The 19,044-nt window shown below is 41.4% G+C and overlaps 1 protein-coding gene across 1 annotated transcript in view; it reads right to left on the minus strand.

The window, feature by feature from the left end:
- Positions 1–19,044, minus strand: part of slc27a6 (solute carrier family 27 member 6) — a 75,689-nt gene that overhangs the window by 27,823 nt on the left and 28,822 nt on the right. The window contains exons 3-5 of the mRNA XM_043718061.1: positions 14,236–14,394; positions 12,362–12,486; positions 7,232–7,426 (exon numbers count right to left, since the gene is read on the minus strand). Coding sequence (XP_043573996.1) covers positions 7,232–7,426; positions 12,362–12,486; positions 14,236–14,394 — 479 coding nt within the window. The remainder of the gene's footprint in view (positions 1–7,231; positions 7,427–12,361; positions 12,487–14,235; positions 14,395–19,044) is intronic.

The following is a 19,044-nucleotide window of genomic DNA, read 5'->3' on the forward strand; positions in this document are numbered from 1 at the left end:
GATGTTGTGAAACTTGAAAGGGTTCAGAAAAGATTTACAAGGATGGTGCCAGGGTTGGAAGATTTGAGCTATAGGAAGAGGCTGAACAGGCTGGGGCTGTTTTCCCTGGAGCATTGGAGGCTGAGGAGTGACTTTATAGAGGTTTACAAAATCATGAGGGGCATGGATAGGGTAAATGAACAAAGTCTTTTGATTTGAGCTATAGGAAGAGGCTGAACAGGCTGGGGCTGTTTTCCCTGGAGCATTGGAGGCTGAGGAGTGACTTTATAGAGGTTTACAAAATCATGAGGGGCATGGATAGGGTAAATGAACAAAGTCTTTTCCCTGGGGTCAGGGAGTCCAGAACTAGAGGGCAAAGGTTTCGGGTGAGAGGAGAAAGATATAAAAGAGACCTAAGGGGCAACGTTTTCACGCAGAAGGTGGTAGGTGAATGGAATGAGCTGCCATAGGAAGTGGTGGAGACTGGTACAATTGCAACATTTAAGAGGCATTTGGATGGGTATATGAATAGGAAGGGTTGGAGCGATATGGGCCGGGTGCTGGCAGGTGGGACAAGACTAGGTTGGGATATCTGGTCGGCATGGACGGGTTGGACCGAAGGGTCTGTTTCCATGCTGTACATCTCTATGACTCTATGACTCTATCTCTCTGATTATCTATGCTACGAAGAATCTTATCATTGGCCCAGTACTCTGCATTTCTGTTACTCCTTCCAAAGTGAATCATCTCACATTTTTCCACATTAAACTCCATTTGCCACCTCTCAGCCCAGCTCTGCAGCTTATCTATGTCTCTCTGTAATCTACAACATCCTTCGTCACTGTCCACAACTCCACCGAACTTACTGTCATCCACAAATTTACTAATCCATCCTTCTATACCCTCATTCAGGTCATTTATAAAAGCTGACAAACATCAGTGGACCAAAAACAGATCCGTGCAGTACACCACTCGTAACTGAACTCCAGGATGAATATTTCCCATCTACCAACTCCCTCTGTCTTCTTACAGCTAGCCAATTTCTAATCCAAACCGCTAAATCACCCTCAATCCCATGACTCTATATTTTGTGCAATAGCCTACCATGGGGAACCTTATCAAACACCTTACTGAAATCCATACACGCCACATCAACCACTTTACCCTCATCCACCTGTTTGGTCACCTTCTCAAAGAACTCAATAACATTTGTGAGGCATGACCTACCCTTCACAAAACCATGTTGAACTATCCCTAATCAATTTATTCCTTCCTGGATGATTATGCATCCTATCTCTTAAAACCCTTTCCAACACTTTACCCACAACCAAAGTAAGGCTGACACGTGCATAAAACAAAAAGCGGTGTTCCCCAAATTGCTGTGTTTTCCAATGATAAAGTCAGTTGTAGCGCCTGTAGAAGTCCAGCTCAGCCTCAGGTAGCAAGCGTTTTTTCATTGTTACATAATTAATCCCATATACCAGATGGTCTCAGCATCTCAGTCAGGGTTAAAACAAATTTAAAAGCTTCTGCCAGTTGTCTTAACCTCGTTAAAAACCCTGATACAGATTTCCCTGGTTCTTGAATTGCCAAGAAAAACTGATAGCTTTCCATCCCATCGCAACTGAAATAACTGCACTGAGATCGGAATCCCATCACCAAGTATGTCTTTATTTTCACACATAGACAGGCAGGAGGCTGGAAGAACACAGCAAGCCAGGCAACAGCAGGAGGTGAAGAAATCAACGTTTCGGGTGTAACCCTTCTTCAGGAACAATGATTGACTACAGCACTGCCTCATACAGAGTCAGACATCAGTGTGTCAGTAACCCTGACACTCACCCTTTTTATATGTCAGCCAGGGCTCCCTGATTGGACCAGATTAACAGCCCCAATCAGGGAACTCATATTCTATGAAGTCCACCTAGATGATCTCATTACAATCACTAGTGAGTTGTCTTCTCGGACCATTAATGTACTGGATGAGATTTCTGTCCTCAGGACCCAGGCCAGCTCTGCATTCACTCCCATTTCTTTTGGTCAAAGACAATAATGGAAAACGTAACTGAGGCAGTGGCCTGTTTCTCCGTTTGAACTCCCCCTGGGTCCTCCCAGCCCCAGTCACAGCCTGCCCTCACTGAAAATTCAACTGAATGCTTGTAAAATCTTCTCCAAAAAGAACATTTGTCTCAGTTTCAGTCTTGAGCCAACATCAGGGAGCAGAGCACAAGGTGAAGCAAACAGCTGTGAACAATAACTGCTTTATAATTCCCTGCCATAAAACACAATACTCAACTCATTCCTGCTACAATTGGAAGAATGAAATACACATTATTCGCTTGCCATTAGGTGATTCAGCTGTGACGGGTTCACATTATTTTCATGCCACAGCATTAGTTGTAAGTTAAGTTTGAAGAAACAATAACAGCAGCAGAGCTAACAGGTCCACAGCGAATGGACACCAATTTACTTAAAGCTACAGGCAGTCAACAGAGAAACTAACAATGCAAACATTTAAAAATGTGAAACATAAATCCTAAAATATCCCCAGGCTGTCCAACTTTCCTGACACCTTCATATGACCAGTTGACCATGGTAATGCAAAAAAAAAGCAAAATTGAAAATTTCACATCACCCCATAGGCCACCACACCTATGCAACCCAACCCCACTAACATCCAGGCCATAGATTCTGGTGAACTACACTGCGTTCTTGTGGGATTCCACATTTATTCATGGCTGGATGAGCAGCACAGTGGCTCAGTGGTTAGCACCAGAGACTCAGTTTCGATTCCACCCTCAGGCGTCTGTTTGTGTGAAGTTTGCACATTCTCCCCGTGTCTGTGGGGTTTTCCTCTGGGTGCTCTGGTTTCCTCCCATTGTTCAAAGACATGCAGGTTTGATGAATTGGCCATGCTCAGTTGCCCATCGTGTCCAGAGATATGCAGGCTAGGTGAAAAAGTCATGGGGAATTGCAGAGTTACAGGGATATGTTAGGGGATCGGGTCTGGGTGGGATGCTGTTCACACTGTCAGTGTGGACTTGATGGGCTAAATGGCCTGCTTCCACACTGTAACATTCTGTCTCTGATTCTCAATGTTACTTGGTGATGCCAATAATGATAAACAACAGTGTTGTACCTCACATCTTTGATGCACACAGTCAGAGATGTTCTCAGATCGGACACCTCAGGGCAAACTGTAACAATCCCCAGCTCTCAGATACTAACATGAAAACAGTGAGAATGTTAAAAGGGTGAAATAAAGTCAAATCAGGTTTAATACACAAAATAAACAGGTAGGATTAACTAAGAGAGCAAAACAGGAAGCAAGCCTAAGAAAAATAACTAAAATATTACAAACAATTTGCAGGAGTGTGATTTCACAATTTCAATTGTTTGCTTTCTCGGCTGAAGTAGGTAAGTGACTTTGCAGAACTAAATAGCTATTATCCAAACCTAATTCTGTGCAGTGACTTCCATTCTGAACCATAACATATATATTGTTCAGTAATTTCTTGAAACACTTGGATAGTTGTCAACGAGCTGCTATTTTCTGCTGCAAATTATCCATCAGTAACTCATGTTTGTTCTTCCTTGTTATGATTTGTTGCACGACCATCTTGGGATCATGCCCGGACAGCTGTCCTGAGCCTCCGGGGAAAGCTCACACATTTCCTGTCCTGCCACCGAGTATCTCCACGCTATTGGGAGATTCTGGTTCAGAGGCAGGAATGCAAGCCTGTCCCTCACAAGGCCTCCTCATTCTCATCAGTAACTCTCACTCATTCTTGCATTTGTCTCCAGTGCCTTTACATTTCTTCTGAATATCACAGTTAATTCATGTCCCTACCATAATTAAATGTTCCTGGAAGTCTATGTCTCCTAACTGTAATCAGCAATTTCAATCCCGCCTTACTTTGCATCGTGATCCAACTTCCTCCAAGGTGCTTACAACTGAATAAAATATAGCACTCAGTACAAGTTAAGGCAGTCTTGTGTAACGGTTTTGCTGACATGTCTAAGTAGAGTAGTCTGTTAACTATCTAATCTATTATCTCCTGAGGAAAATTCGCAAGCGTGAGAGAAACAACACTGATTTCTACTTTTGTAATTAGCCACAATTGTTTGCTTTCTTCTCTGCGAGATTAAATTGGACCTTCAAATCTCCTGTGCGATCTTTCATGACATGATGTCAGCAGCTGTTCTTACCCTGTTGAGCTTTGTGTTGTGTATACAACAGTAGTCATTGAATTTCAGTAAGTAACCATTGGATAGAAAGTATGTTGGGATATGATTGGGTACTTTACAAATATAGCTTCTTTAGTTCTCTTGCATAGATAGAAGCGGGTCACAAGTAGCCTCAAAAAGCTGAAACAAAATGAACAGCAGCCAAACTAAGACATACTTTTTTTTAACATTTGGATAAATCATAATTGAAATGTAATTCCTTGCTTCTTGTTTTTCATTTTTGTTCAGCACTATTTGCAGTTGATAGCCATTTTCTATTTAAACACTGAAGTGCTTGAACATTAACAGCAGTAAACAGAAGGTGTAACTCCTTAAAAGGTGGCACAATTTAATGGAATTCTAGTTATCTTGCAAATAACAGATTCTCCTCATTACCAAACTTGCCACAAGGGGTTGGTGGGTAAGCAGAGCAGAGGACTTTACATCAAATAGTTGGAAAATGGAAATCACTCACTATGATGAGCATTTGCCACCATCAGATTTGCAGCCAGGCCTTCTGTCATGCATTCTTGTACAACTCCGCATTATAGAAAAATCGTGCTTTAGAAACAGTGCTTAAAGTGTTGGCGATGTAATCGCATTACAGCCAATACATGTTTTAAATACATGCTTGTGAGAAAGGAACTCAGAAATGGACTGAGGAGAGCCAGGAAGGGGCACGAAAAAGGCTTGGCAGGAAGGATTAGGGAGAATCCAAAGGCATTTTACTCATACGTGAGGAATAAGAGAATGATCAGGGAGGAGGTAGGGCCGATCACGGATAGTGGAGGGAACTTGTGCGTGGAGTCTGAGCAGATAGGGGAAGTCCTAAATGAGTTTTTTGCTTCGGTTTTCACCAAGGAAAGGGACCTTGTTGTGAATGAAAACTTTGAGGAGCTGGGATACAGGCTTGAACAGATGAGGATTGATGAAGTTGTTGTGTTGGAAATTTTGGCAAACATTAAAATTGATAAGTCCCCAGGGCCAGACCAGGTTTATCCCAGGCTGCTCCGGGAAGCGGGACAGGAGGTTGCTAAGCTGTTGGCGAAGATCTTTGCTTCCTCACATTCCACGGGAGTCGGACCGGAGGATTGGAAGGAGGCGAATGTTGTTTCTCTTTTCAAGAAGGGTAATAGGGAAATCCCTGGCAATTACAGACCAGTCAGTCTTATGTTTGTGGTCAGCAAAGTTTTGGAAAGAATTCTGAGGGACAGGATTTATGACTATTTAGAAAAGCATAGCGGGATTAAAGGCAGTCAGCATGGCTTTGTGAGAGGCAGGTCATGCCTAACTAATCATTTGAGTTCTTTGAGGAGGTGACAAAACAGGTTGACGAAGGTCGAGCAGTGGATGTGGTGTATATTAGATTACTTTACATTGTGGAAACAGGCCCTTCGGCCCAACAAGTCCACACCGACCCGCCGAAGCGCAAACCACCCATACCCCTACATTTACCCCTTACCTAACACTACGGACAATTTAGCATGGCCAATTCACCTTACCTGCACATCTTTGGACTGTGGGAGGAAACCGGAGCACCCGGAGGAAACCCACACAGACACGGGGAGAATGTGCAAACCCCACACAGACAGTCGCCTGAGGCGGGAATTGAACCCAGGTCTCTGGCGCTGTGAGGCAGCAGTGCTAACCACTGTGCCACCATGCTTTCTTTTTTATTTTTTTGTATGAACTTCAACAATGCACTTGATAAGGTTCCCCCATGGTAGGTTCATTCATAAAGTCAGGAAGTATGGGATACAGGGAGATTTGGCTATCTGGATTCAGAATTAGCTGGCTGACAGAAGGCTGACGGTGGTTGTAGTTGGAAAGTATTCTGCCTGGAGGTCAGTGTTGAGTGGGGTCCCACAGGGGTCTGTTCTTGGGCCTCTGCTCTTTGTAGTTTTTATAAATGACTTGGATGAGGAGGTTGGGGGTGGATTAGTAAATTTGCCAATGACACTAATGTTGGAGGTGCTGTTGATAGTATTGAGGGCTACTGCAGACTGCAGCGTGACATAGGATACTGAGCTGGGCTGAGAAATGGCAGATGGAGTTCAACCTGGATAAATGCGAAGTGATGCATTTTGGAAGGTTGAACTTGAATGCTGAATATAGGATTAAAGACAGGATTCTTGGCAGTGTGGAAGAACAAAAGGATCTTGGCGTTCAAGTGCATAGATCCCTCAAAGTTGCCCAAGTGGATAAGGTGGTTAAGAAAGCATATGGTGTTTTGGCTTTCATTAACAGGGGGATTGAGTTTAAGAGCTGCGAGGTTTTGCTGCAGCTCTACAAGTCCCTGGTGAGACCACACTTGGAATATTGTGTCCTGTTCTGGTCGCCCTACTATAGGGAAGAACAGAGGCTTTGGAGAGGGTGCAAAGAAGGTTTACCAGGATGCTGCCTGGACTGGAGGGCTTGTCTTATGAAGATAGTTTGACTCAGCTCAGACTTTTCTCGCTGGAGAGAAGGAGGAAGAGAGGTGACCTGATCGAGGCATACAAGGTAATGAGGGGCATGGGTAGAGTCAATAGCCAGAGACTCTTCCCCAGGGCAGGATTGACTGGTATGAGGGGTCATCATTTTAAGATATTAGGAGAAAGGTATAGAGGAGACGTCAGAGGTAGGTTCTTTACACAGAGAGTTGTGAATGCATGGAATGCGTTGCCAGCTGTGATGGTGGAAACAGAGTCATTGGGGACATTTAAGCGACTGCTGGACATGCACATGGACAGCAGTGAATTGAGAGGTGCATAGGTTAGGTTATTTTATTTTAGATTAGGCATAATCCTCGGCACAACACCGTGGGCCAAAGGGCCTGTTCTGTGCTGTACTTTCTATGTTCTATGTTCACGATTTAGAAACAGCATCCCCAATTCGTCAATCACATGACAGCAAATTGACAAAATGCGCATTATAACAGAACGACCCATGCTCTCAAAATAATTAGCATCCTTAGGAGGAGAGAATTGATCAGGTCACCCAGAGAAATTCCAGCTTTCATATCTGTGACTACATTTTTACTCACTTTATATATGGAGTTTATGCGTCCCACAGCTCCCAACTTCCCTGTGTAATTCATAAAGAAAATATTTCCTTCTGTTGCACCATAAAACTCGCACATCTTAATGTCACCAAATCGCTCGAGAAATTCTTTCCAGACCTCGGGCCTGATCCCATTTCCTACAGCCATTCGGACTTGGTGATTCTTCTCTCCTTCAATCTGAAAACAAACAAAAAGTTAAGAATGAATAGGCTGTAACAAAATAACTGCAAATAAGATACCACAACTAACACTTTGTTTTTGTTTCATTTTACTATTTGGTCTAAAGAGTGAATACGTTGCTTCAGGAGAATTTAAAAGTAATGGCATGCCCATTTTTCTTGAACTAATTTACCTTCTTGTCATTCTTAAAAAAGGGTGATTTAATAAGTTTACGATATCATGTTATCCTTTAGGATGATCCAACAGACTGAACCATAAACAAACAGAATTGATTCCTTTTACAAAAACTGCATGATGTGGAGATTTGTTAATCTGTCAGGAACATACAAATTGGATGACTATACTGCTCTTCAATTTACAGTTAATCCAAGACGCTTTTAAAGTTCAATGAAGAAATCAAGTTTAAATTTAATGTTATCTTAATCTTATATTTAGCTAGATTTAGAATTTACTGCCATTATGCTGAAAACTTCTCAAATCTTCATAACTACAGAACAATTTAAATACGAAAGCATTAAATAATGGGAACCTGTTTAATAATTGCAATAAAAGAACGTATATAACGCTTTGAACTCCAAATAGGAATATAGTAAAATCCACAGAGAGGAACACCTTCTGTCACAGTTCCTTTAAGAAACTGTTACCATGAAACAGGTTTGTGGAACAGAGAAACACACCAGTTAAACTGAATTACAAGACAGAGTGTAACCAAATCAAAATGATAATGCAGTAGTGCAAACGTCTGAAAAGTTCCAAAGTGATTTTTTCTTTCATGGTTTCTTCAGCTTCAATACAGCTGAATGATGCCATGAGGAATTTCACATTAACAGCAAGGCAGAAAAAGTAACACACTTGACACCATTCTGTTTTTGTCTGTGCCACCTTCAGTATCACACTCTTCACTGTTTTAAAGCAACATCTCCACAATGAGTTTTTTCTGGTTCATGTATTTTGCACTGTAGCTATTCAGCTCTTCCAGTTACTCACATGCACAACTCAAAAATATCTTCTTCCATGTTATCAGCTTCATATCACCACACTTTTCCTTAGAGTTCCCTATGTCACTCGGCATACATTCCTCAATTACCTGTACCCTCAATTCTTTTATCTTCCCATGGGACAAATTGGGGCCTAAAGCCTGTCACAGCAAGGTCACTGGGATGAGCTTCCCTCATCTTAATATCTTTTTTATGAGGCAGCCATGGGAAATGGTTAGCATCGGTTTGGTAATTGAGCACATGTATGATTTCCCTAGCATTAAAACATCAAACTGCTCAACCTTATAGCTCCTTACTCCATCAATGTAATCTTAATCCGAAAGAGATAAGGTTTGTTCATCTTAGTGTATACTTTCCTTTTCTAAAGATCTGCTATAGGAGCAGTAAGAGGATAATGAAGTTGAGAGAATGATGAAGGTAAAACCATCGCCGTATGATATTACATCATGATGTGGAAGTGCTGGTGTTAGACTGGGGTAGACAAGGTGAAATGTTGATTTTCCTGCTCCTCGGATGCTGCCTGACTTGCTGTGCTTTTCCAGCACCACTCTAATCTAGACAAGGTCAAAAGTCACTCGACACCAGATTACAGTCCAACAGGTCTATTTGAAATCACAAGCTTTTGAAGCGCTGTCCCCTCATCAGTTCACTTCACCTGATGAAGGAGCAGCATTCCAAAAGCTTGAACTTCCAAATAAACCTGTTGGACAACAATCTGGTGTTGTGTGACTTTTAATTTTATTAAGTAGAGGCATGCCATTGTTGTCAGAATTCTTTGCTGCTGTTCACTTAGTTATTGACATCATTAGACATGGAAGCAGGAGATAGCCTTTGTCACCTTGAAGCCATCTATTGAGCTGATACACCTCCAACAAGAGATCCTTGAGGGGTGGGTTTCGAAGATTGCAAACATTGTGGTCGCTTCCTGCTCAGCTGTTGATGAGCAGGATCCTTTGATAATTGTTACATTCAATCTGAACCTTCAGAGCTGTCCCACTGACATTATTCAGTAAGTGTGATATTAACACTCTCATGGAATGTCGGTGCCAGCAACTTCCTAAGCAATAGGAAGTCCTCAGCCATACATGACTAGTGAGCTGTATCTTACTGTTTCCTTCATGTAATTTTGCATCAGAAGACAATGGAATTGAATTAACAAATTCTGTGCTATTACAGAAGTACAGCACACCTTGGGAGATCCTGACAATGGCTATCATAGAATTGTATCATCAGACATTCCTTCCTGAAAATGATTGAGAAGATGAAGAGCTGTATCTCCCACAGCATCTTTAACAATCATCCAATGGGATCCTGAAGACACCTGCATTGTCCTATACAGCTAACCCTGAAACGTTAAACTTAAAGGGTAATAAAATATCAATTCAGCAGAATGTCTTTGGTAGTCAACATTTGTTTAGCAGGTAATCCATTGTACAATTAGTGCCAACTGTTCTTAACTTACAAGAACTGACATTGACATTACTATTAGTGACAGCATTCATGTTAAACTGCATCTTTCAAACTTCAAAATTCCACTGAAGATCAGAGATTGGTCATCAATACTTGTTCAATACACAAAGCAAAATGCAAATAATTCATTTAAATCTTTAGTTTTTCAACACGGTACAATAATTTTAGCTGAAATTGCCTCGATGTTGGAAATTTCACTGAATTACAAATGGATTCCTGCCATCAAGTCCCATCATTCTTCATTTCCATTCAGATCACAGAACGAAAATTACAATTCCTTAATTTGGTCATGATGAATGAGAAATGGTAACATAAGGAAGAAAAACATTGTCTCTCTGTTTTAAAGCAGTCTTGTTCTGTTTTACTAAATATGGTAACTTTTAAATTAATGAAGATATTAATCTGCATGATAGCATTCTTATGATCATAACAATAAGTCTTGTCAAATTGGCAAAATAATGATTAGAAGGTGCATTATCCATCTTAGAATCAGCTGTTGTTGGAGTCATTGTAAAGTAAGATGGTTTGGGTTGACAGAGGTCAATCATCTTAGTCCCCGGACTTTGCCACAGCGTCGTGTCCAAGACCTGACCATATTCAGCTGCTTCACCGCTGACCCAGAAGAAAAGATATGCTACAATTAAAAAAGAATCTCACATTGGAAAGAACTACCCAAATTCTGGTGAAAGCTGAAATCCAGAACAGCACAACAGAATTATGGAACTAAAAGCCATACACAAAGCAGCAAACATCTTTGGACAAAAGGCCAGGCTTCTAGGGACTTACTTGGAATGGACTGCCAGAGGAAATGGTAAATGCAGGTACAACTAGAACATTTAAAAGACATTGGACAGGTACATGAATAGGCAAGGTTCACCAGGCAAGTGAGACAGGTATAGATTGGGGAACTTGGACAACATGGACGAGTTAGACTGAAGGGTCTGTTTCCCCACTGTATGACTCAATGACTCTACGACCTTCTTTTTATTCTAAGATCAGAAGTGGGAATCCTCACTGATGTGTGCACAATGTTCATTTGCATCTCCATGGATTGTGAAGCAGGCCATGCCGATGTGAAGGAAAATCTGGATAACATTCAGGCTTGTGGTGAAAAGTGGAAAATAACATTCATGACATACCAGTAAAAAGCAATGGCCTTCTTCAACTATAGAGAACATAACCATCTTACCTTGGCTTTCAATGGCATTACCATTTCCAAATCTTCCTCTTTCCACATCCTGTGGGAGTTACCATTGATCAGAAACTGAACTAGCCCAGCTTCATAGATACTGTTACTACAAGAGTAAGTCAAAGGCTGGGAATTTGGCAGTGAGTAATTCACTTCTGGACTACCTTATATCTGACCACTATCTGCAATGCACAAGTCAGGAGTGTGATTGAATAACCTCTGCTTGTCAGGATAAGTGCAGCTTCAACAACACTCAAGAAGGTATACCTTCCAGAACAAAACAGTATGTCATTCATCACCTTAAACATTTACTGTCTCCATCATTGATGCACAGTGGCAACAGTGTGTACCATCTACAAGATGCACTTACGAAGACTCCTTGGAGAGCACCCACGAAGCCATCATGAAGGGCAAGGGAAGCAGGATGATTGGAACATTATCATGTGGAAGTTTCCCTCCAAGTCACACACCATTCTGACTTAGAGCTACATTGCTGCTCCTTCACTGGTGATGCATTAAGAACCTGGAACTCTCTTCCTAAAAGCATTGGATTTCTGCAGTTCAGGACAACACCTCTCCACCACCTTGTCATGGCAATTAGTTTGGGCATGAGATGCTGGCCTGATTGATGATGTCCACATTCCATGAAAGAATAAAAGAAAACTCTACTCAGCCTAATCCCACATTTAATCTTATATTGGACAATATTGCACCCATGTGACTGTACATCAAATTTATTTTGAATCTTTCCATTGTAAGACCTTCCTGCATTTTCCCTGAACATAAAATTGCAAAACTGTTGTATAACCTTAAACTTCTCTCAAAACACTTAATCAATCAATGCCACTCTTCAATCCTTTTAGTCTGGGGTATCTTATTCTTCCACATTGTACTATTTTTCAAAATAACCAAGTCCAATAATGCTTTAAAAACCCGAGTAGCATTCAAAACCCAGGTTTGTCAGTTCGACATATTTACAACAGACATTTTAAATGAATATAAAACACTCTTAATATCAAGCATAAGTAGAAAATAGTCACCAAGTAAAAGATAAGCACCTGTTTGCTGCTAGGAATATGGACATTAGAAAAAAATCAGAGTTAAATTAACATTATTCTTAGTGAGAAGTCAAAGAGACGTTCTGATTTCTTTTGGCAAAGGAATGACAAAGATGCTTCAATTTCCTCCCTCACCAATGAAACAACACAATTGAAACAGTGTTGGGAAAACTTGCTAATATTACAGCTCGAAACGAGCACTGTCATATAACATTACCTTTGGCTGATTGCACAGGTAGCGACAGAGTTCTCCTATATACTGAAATACTGTAACATTGTACTTTCGACAGTCATTCCAGAACTGGCTAGCTGAGAATTTCTTCTTTAGCACCAATGTTGCACCTAGATGGATGCAAAAAATGTACTTCTCAATCATTTGAACAGTATCAGCAAACGTGCTCCCCCATTCACAGGCTGTCACTGATCTTGAGCTTCTGTGACAATTACAATTACAAAACAAGGATTTTGCATCAGCAGCAGAACACACACTATGCACATGGACAGGGTGATACAGCGACATAGCCATAGAATTCCACTGTGTAATTTTCAAGCTAATACTTGGGCTCATCTAATATTGCTGGGAAATTACAGCAATCAAGAAGTACTAGATTAGATTAGACATTAGATTACATTACAGTGTGGAAACAGGCCCGTTGGCCCTACAAGTTCACACCGACCCGCCGAAGCGCAACCCACCCATACCCCTACATTTACCCCTTTACCTAACACTACGGGCAATTTAGCATGGCCAATTCACCTGACCTGCACATCTTTGGACTGTGAGAGGAAACCGGAGCACCCAGAGGAAACCCACACAGACACGGGGAGAATGTGCAAACTCCACACAGTCAGTCGCCTGAGTCAGGAATTGAACCCGAGTTTCTGGCGCTGTGAGGCAACAGTGCTAACCACTGTGCCACCGTGCCGCCCTGATGCACAACAAACTGAAAGCAGAAGTACATTAAAAGACCAATGAGCAGTTCAACTTGAAACTTATTGTTAAAAAAAATTGCAGATGCTGGAAATCAAAAACAAAAACAGAAATTGCTGGGAAAACTCAGCAACTCTGTTCTGATGAAGGGCCAGTGGACCCGAAATGTTAACTCTGTTTCTCTCCACAGATGTTGCCAGATCTGCTGAATTTCCCAGCAATTTCTGTATTTGTTTGAGATTCATTCCTATTTGCCTGCATTGATGAGGTGTCCAATCCAAAATGTTAACCACTCCTTTGTCTTTTCAGGTTTGGAGGTTTTACTTTGAACTCATGGCATCATTTTAGATCATAACTTTCTCCCCTTTCTTCTTCTGAAAATGCTCAATCCTTGTTCAATGGGCACACATTCACTTTATCCAGTTTTAATGATTACTCAACTGCTTGTTAAGTGTACTGACACATGGATCGAATTTTTAATCTCTGACCTGTTTGATTAACCGACCTCAGTAAGAGGAGTACTGAAAGTTCTACATTGGGTACAAGACCAAAAATCTTCAGAGAGAAAACAAAGTCAACTCACACTTTAATTTCATATTGTTATCCACTCCATCCTTTTGAGAACATGCCATTACTGGGTAAAATGTCAAGCTCCCAACCTGGAGTTATGTCAGGTGTCAGTGAGGCTGGAGACCATTATGTGGATTGCTGATGATCAATGAGTTGCCCTTAGATGTACAACGATCCTTGAAACATTAGGACCTAAGATCTCTCAGTTAAAATCAATGTTTGCAGGGGGTCCACAGACAACAATGTTTTATAAAAAACTGACCTATTCTTATATAACTTATTTACTTTTGATCCAAGCTACAATAATGTTATGGGTTTTTAATATTCATCTCAATCATTAGAATAGATAGGGGCCTTCTGAAAAGTATTGTATTATTTGCAATTTATTCATGCTTGGGAGCATCAATAAAACTTATAAGGAAAAATAGTTAGGACTAGATCCCAAATTCTTATGACCCGATTCTTAGGTTATCAACAGCACCAGATAAACCTGTGTGAAATGACCTAGTCAAAAGACTAATAGTGACTGACTTGTTACGAGTGGCAGCATTTTCGTCGGGCAGTAATTAGAAGTTCAGAAGCAAACTTACCAAGCTCAATACAGCCACAGATGCCTAAGAGAGAAGCGGCACCATGATATAAAGGAAGTGCAACATAGATGATGTCATCCTTGGTGACTCCAAACACTGAAAATCCAGCACTAGCCCTTAAGGATTGGAGCTGGGTGATTACAGCAGCCTTTGGTAACCCTGAAAAGGTCCAAAATTACATTATGTTGAAAAAATATTCAATTTTACATGAAAGAAATGGTAAATAATTAACCAATTGAAGTATGGTAATATTAATTAACATGAGGGAAAACTGATTTTCACATTTCTAACTTGAAGACAAGGTCTATAGATATAACGCATTGCACATCTTTAACACAAACATGTCCAAATTTTAACAGAAATGACTTTAATTTCCATGCGTTTTCAACTTCCATTTGTTCAGATTTGGTTATGGGTATACAAATATTTTTAAAAGAAACTGTATTCACTGTCCTCACTGTCCACTGGAGTAGCACCATAGGATTGGAGGTGGCAAATGTTATTCCTTTGCTCAGGAAATGGAATAGGGATAGCCCTGTGAATTGCAGACCAGTCCATCTTACGTCACTGGTGGTCAAATTATAGGACAGGATTCTGAAAGACAGGATTTATGATTATTTGGAAAAGCATAACTTGATTAGGGATAGTCAGCAAGACTTTGTGAGGGGCAGGTCATGCCTCACAAACCTTATTGAATTCTTTGAGGATGTGTCAAAACATATTGATGAAGGTAAAGCAGTGATTGTGATGTATATGGATTTCAGCAAGGCATTTGGTAAGGTTTCCCATGATAGGCTTATTCAGAAAGTAAGGAGGCATGGATACAGGGAAAGTTGGATGTCTGGATACAGAATTGGCTGGCCATTGAAGTCAGAGGGTAGTAGTAGATAGAAAATATTCAGCCTGGAGCTTAGTGACCAATGGTGTTCTGCAGGGATCGGTTTTAGGACCTCTGCTCTTTGTGAAGTTTATAAATGACTTGGATGAGGAAGTGGAAGGGTGGGTTAGTAAGTTTGCCGATGATACAAAGGTTGGTGGAGTTTTGGATAATGTGGAGGTCTGTTGTAGGTTGCAACGGGACATTGATGCAGAGCTGGGCTGAGAAGTGGCAGACGGAGTTCAACCTGGAAAAATGTGAAGTGATTATCGGGTTAAAGGCAGGATTCTTGACAGTGTGAAGGAACAGAGGGATCTTGGGGTCCACATCCATAGAGACCTCAAAGTTGCCACCCAAGTTTATCGGGTTGTTAAGAAGGCGTATGGTGTGTTGGCTTTCATTACCAGGGGATTGAGTTTAAGAGCTGAGAGGTTATTCTGCAGCTCTATAAAGCCCTGGTTAGACCGCACATGGTATATTGTGTGTAGTTCTGGTTGCCTCATTGTAGGATGATGTGGAAATTTTAGAGAGGGTGCAGAGGAGATTTACCAGAGTGCTTCCTGGACTGGAGGGCATGTCTTATGTAGAAAGTTTGAAGGAGCTAGGGCTTTTCTCATTGGAGTGAAGAAGGATGGGAAGTCATTTGATTGAGGTGTATAAGATGATGAGAGGCTTAGATGGATTGGCTAGCCAGAGATTTTTCCCCTGGGCAGAAATGGCTATTACGAGCGGACATAACTTTAAGGTGATTGGAGGAAGGTTTAGGGGGGATGTCAGAGGTAGGTTCTTTATAGAGAGAGTGGTAGTAGAGTCAGGTACATTAAGAACATTTAAGCAACTCTTGGATAGGCACATGGAAGATAGTACAATAAAGGGTATTTTTACGAAGTTGAAGGTGTGTACTGTACCTTTAAGAGAGAGTGAATGCTGTTCTGAACTGAGAGCTTGCAAGCACCTGTGTGACATGACGAGATGGCAGTCTCACAGTGTACTGGAAAATTGAAAATATGTAGCATTTGGCTGTGAAATGGATACCTGAGTTGGTTGTTGTTTTGACAACAATTCAAATTTGACCAATCAGTTTAAATTGTGCCTCAGGATACTAAAACCCAATCAAGTTTGAATTTATTGTTTTGCCAACATCAAACCAATGAGACGATCCACTGTTGGGGAGTATAAAAATGCAGGCATTTTGAAAATTGGAGACAGAGCAACCGCCACTGAGAGAGACCTAAGAAATTAGATTATATTCCCCACAGTGTGGAAACAGGCCTTTTAGCCCAACAAGTCTACACCGACCCTCTGAAGAGGAACACACCTCCCTCTGACTAATGCACCTAACACTACGGGCAATTTAGCATGGCCAATTCACCTGACCTGCACATCTTTGGACTGTGGGAGGAAACCAGAGCACCCAGACAAAACCCACACAAACATGGGGAGAATGTGCAAACTCCACACAGACAGTCACCCAAGGCTGGAATCAAACCTGGGCCCCTGGCGCTGTGAGGCAGCAGTGCTAACCACTGAGTCACCGTGCTGCCCAAATTAGGAAACACTCTAGCAAAGGTACCTTCTCATATGGAACATGCTTGCAATAAAATGAATGAAGACGACCCAAGGAGATCTTCAGCCTGAAGAAGAAAGACACTGAAGATAACAGCCATTGTGTGGTTTTGAAATTAAGTTGATGTAATTTTAATAAGTGTCTTATTGGAACAGTATATTGTTATGTAGTTGGATGCAGGTAATAAGCAGTTAAGAGAAAGGGAAGGCTGAGAGCTGTGAATAGTTGTTTCAGAGTCAAAGAATAACTTGATGTTATTATCTTTAAATAGTGTTTTGGGTGTTCTCTGTCACTCATATTTTAACAGATTACGAGGTAAGGTGAGCTTTTCTGGGGGTTTGGTTTAATTAACACAGGGGTTCAACACTGTGTCATAACAGAATGTAGGTTAGTTTTATCTTAGTTTCAGATAAAAGGTCAACATAACACCGAGGGCTCCAGGGCCTGTACTATGCTGTACTGTTCTATGTTCTATTCACTGGCAAGTCTTGATGCTCTGTAAGTCTTAAGTTAGGAAGGTGTTCATAAGTTGCTGCAGTGCATCTTATAGATAGTACACAGTGAAGTTATGTTGTACAGAGGTGAGGAGAGTGAATGAGTGGATAGGGTACTAATTCAGCAGAATACTTTGTCCTGATAAGTGTCAGCCTTCCTGAGTACTGGTGGTGCTGTATCCATCCAGGCTGGGGTGGGAATGTTTGTGAGTGGGTGACAGGTTCTAACAGCTAGTATTGCTGGGGCTTCAGGAAGTTAGCAGGGATGTGCCACCTTCTGCTTTTACCCTGACTGTCATCTAGTATGCATGAAAATTTCAGTCATACATGTGTCTGCTCTCCAATGAGGTAAAGTGCTAATTATCCACTTCTTTAACAGTGAATGTAACAGTGTGTACCTGAGTTTCTAAAAACTCACCAGGGAAAACAAGGTGAAGTGGCAGTGGGATTGGATGGGGCTGAGTAACTGACAAGCCAGAAACATTTTCAATGCTGAGATCAGACAGCTATTTCCTAGCTTGGCGGAGCAGTGTTTATTGCCAGGGGATGTTCTGATAGTGTGCTTTCACTGCTTTAGAGAGGATTCTTCAATATTTTGGAGGTCACTTCTTGGAGATTTTTCTCTTTTCTCGCTTTTTCCTACATTTCAAGGTTTGGATTAGTATGGAACCTCCTCCCTCACTTGACCACAGAGCTGAGGGGAGAAAAAGGTGAACAGCAATATCATTTAAGAAGGCAAATGGAATTGTGTTCTTCATTCCTCAAGGGGTTGAGTTTAAAAGCAGGGAGGTTATGTTGCAGCTGTACAGTGTGCTGGTGGGGCCACACCTGGAGTGCTGTGTGCAGTTTTGGTTTCCTTACTTCAGGAAGGATGTACCGACACTGGAGGGGGTACAGAGGAGGTTCACCAGGTTAATTCTGGAGTGAGGGGGTTGGTTTATGAGGAGAAGCTGAGTAGACTGGGATTATATTCATTGGAATTCAGAAGAATGAGGGAGGATCTTATAAAAACATATAAAATTATGAAGAGAATGGATAAGATAGAAGTAGAGAGGATGTTTACATTGGTGGGTGAAACTAGGACAAGAGGACATAGCCTCAAAATTAGGGGAAGCAGATTTAGGACTGAATTGAGGAGGACTTCTTCACCCAGAGAATTGTGAATCTATGGAATTCCCTGCTCAGGGAAGGAGTTGAGAATTCCTCATTTAATATTTTTAAAGCTAAAATAATTTTTTGAACAATAAAGAGATTAAGGGTTATGGTGAGAGGGCGGGTAAGTGGAATTGAGTCCATGAAAAGATCAGCCATGATCTTACTGAATGGGGGAGCAGGCTCAAAGGGCTGGACAGCCTACTCCTGCTCCTAGTTCTTATATTCTCATGAACACAAACTGTACCAGGATTAGCAGCAGCTTTCTGCTCACCAACCTGTCTGTCCAAAGGAGAGACGGTCTAGTTTGTAGGAAGTAATATCACCAGGGGACAGGGGTTTTAAGCAGAGGGGAAGCAGCCTATAAATGATTTAACAGACAGTTGAGAGTTTTCTGTAAAGTGGCATTCACTGTCTCCTGCCAAGTGGAACAGGTAGGCACCCACTGCTAGCAGCAAACCACCTCCAACCTTGCTTTCCTCACCTCTGGCTTCTTCCAGGGATTTCAGAGTGAAATATGTAGAACTTTACCTGTTACCCTTCAAAGGTGACCAGTGACAGTGTTTATCAGGTCCAGGACCACGGCTTCCTTTTTGTGCGCAGTGAGTTTTTCAGTGCATAGTACTTTTAATTATTTGTGCAGGCCCTCGTGGTATTTATCACATGGTAAAGCCTGCATTGTACCTTCAGGCTGTAAAGCCACACTGTCTCTGTTCACT

Source organism: Chiloscyllium plagiosum, chromosome 2 (assembly GCF_004010195.1).
Source record: "Chiloscyllium plagiosum isolate BGI_BamShark_2017 chromosome 2, ASM401019v2, whole genome shotgun sequence".
NCBI classification, from domain to species: domain Eukaryota; kingdom Metazoa; phylum Chordata; class Chondrichthyes; order Orectolobiformes; family Hemiscylliidae; genus Chiloscyllium; species Chiloscyllium plagiosum.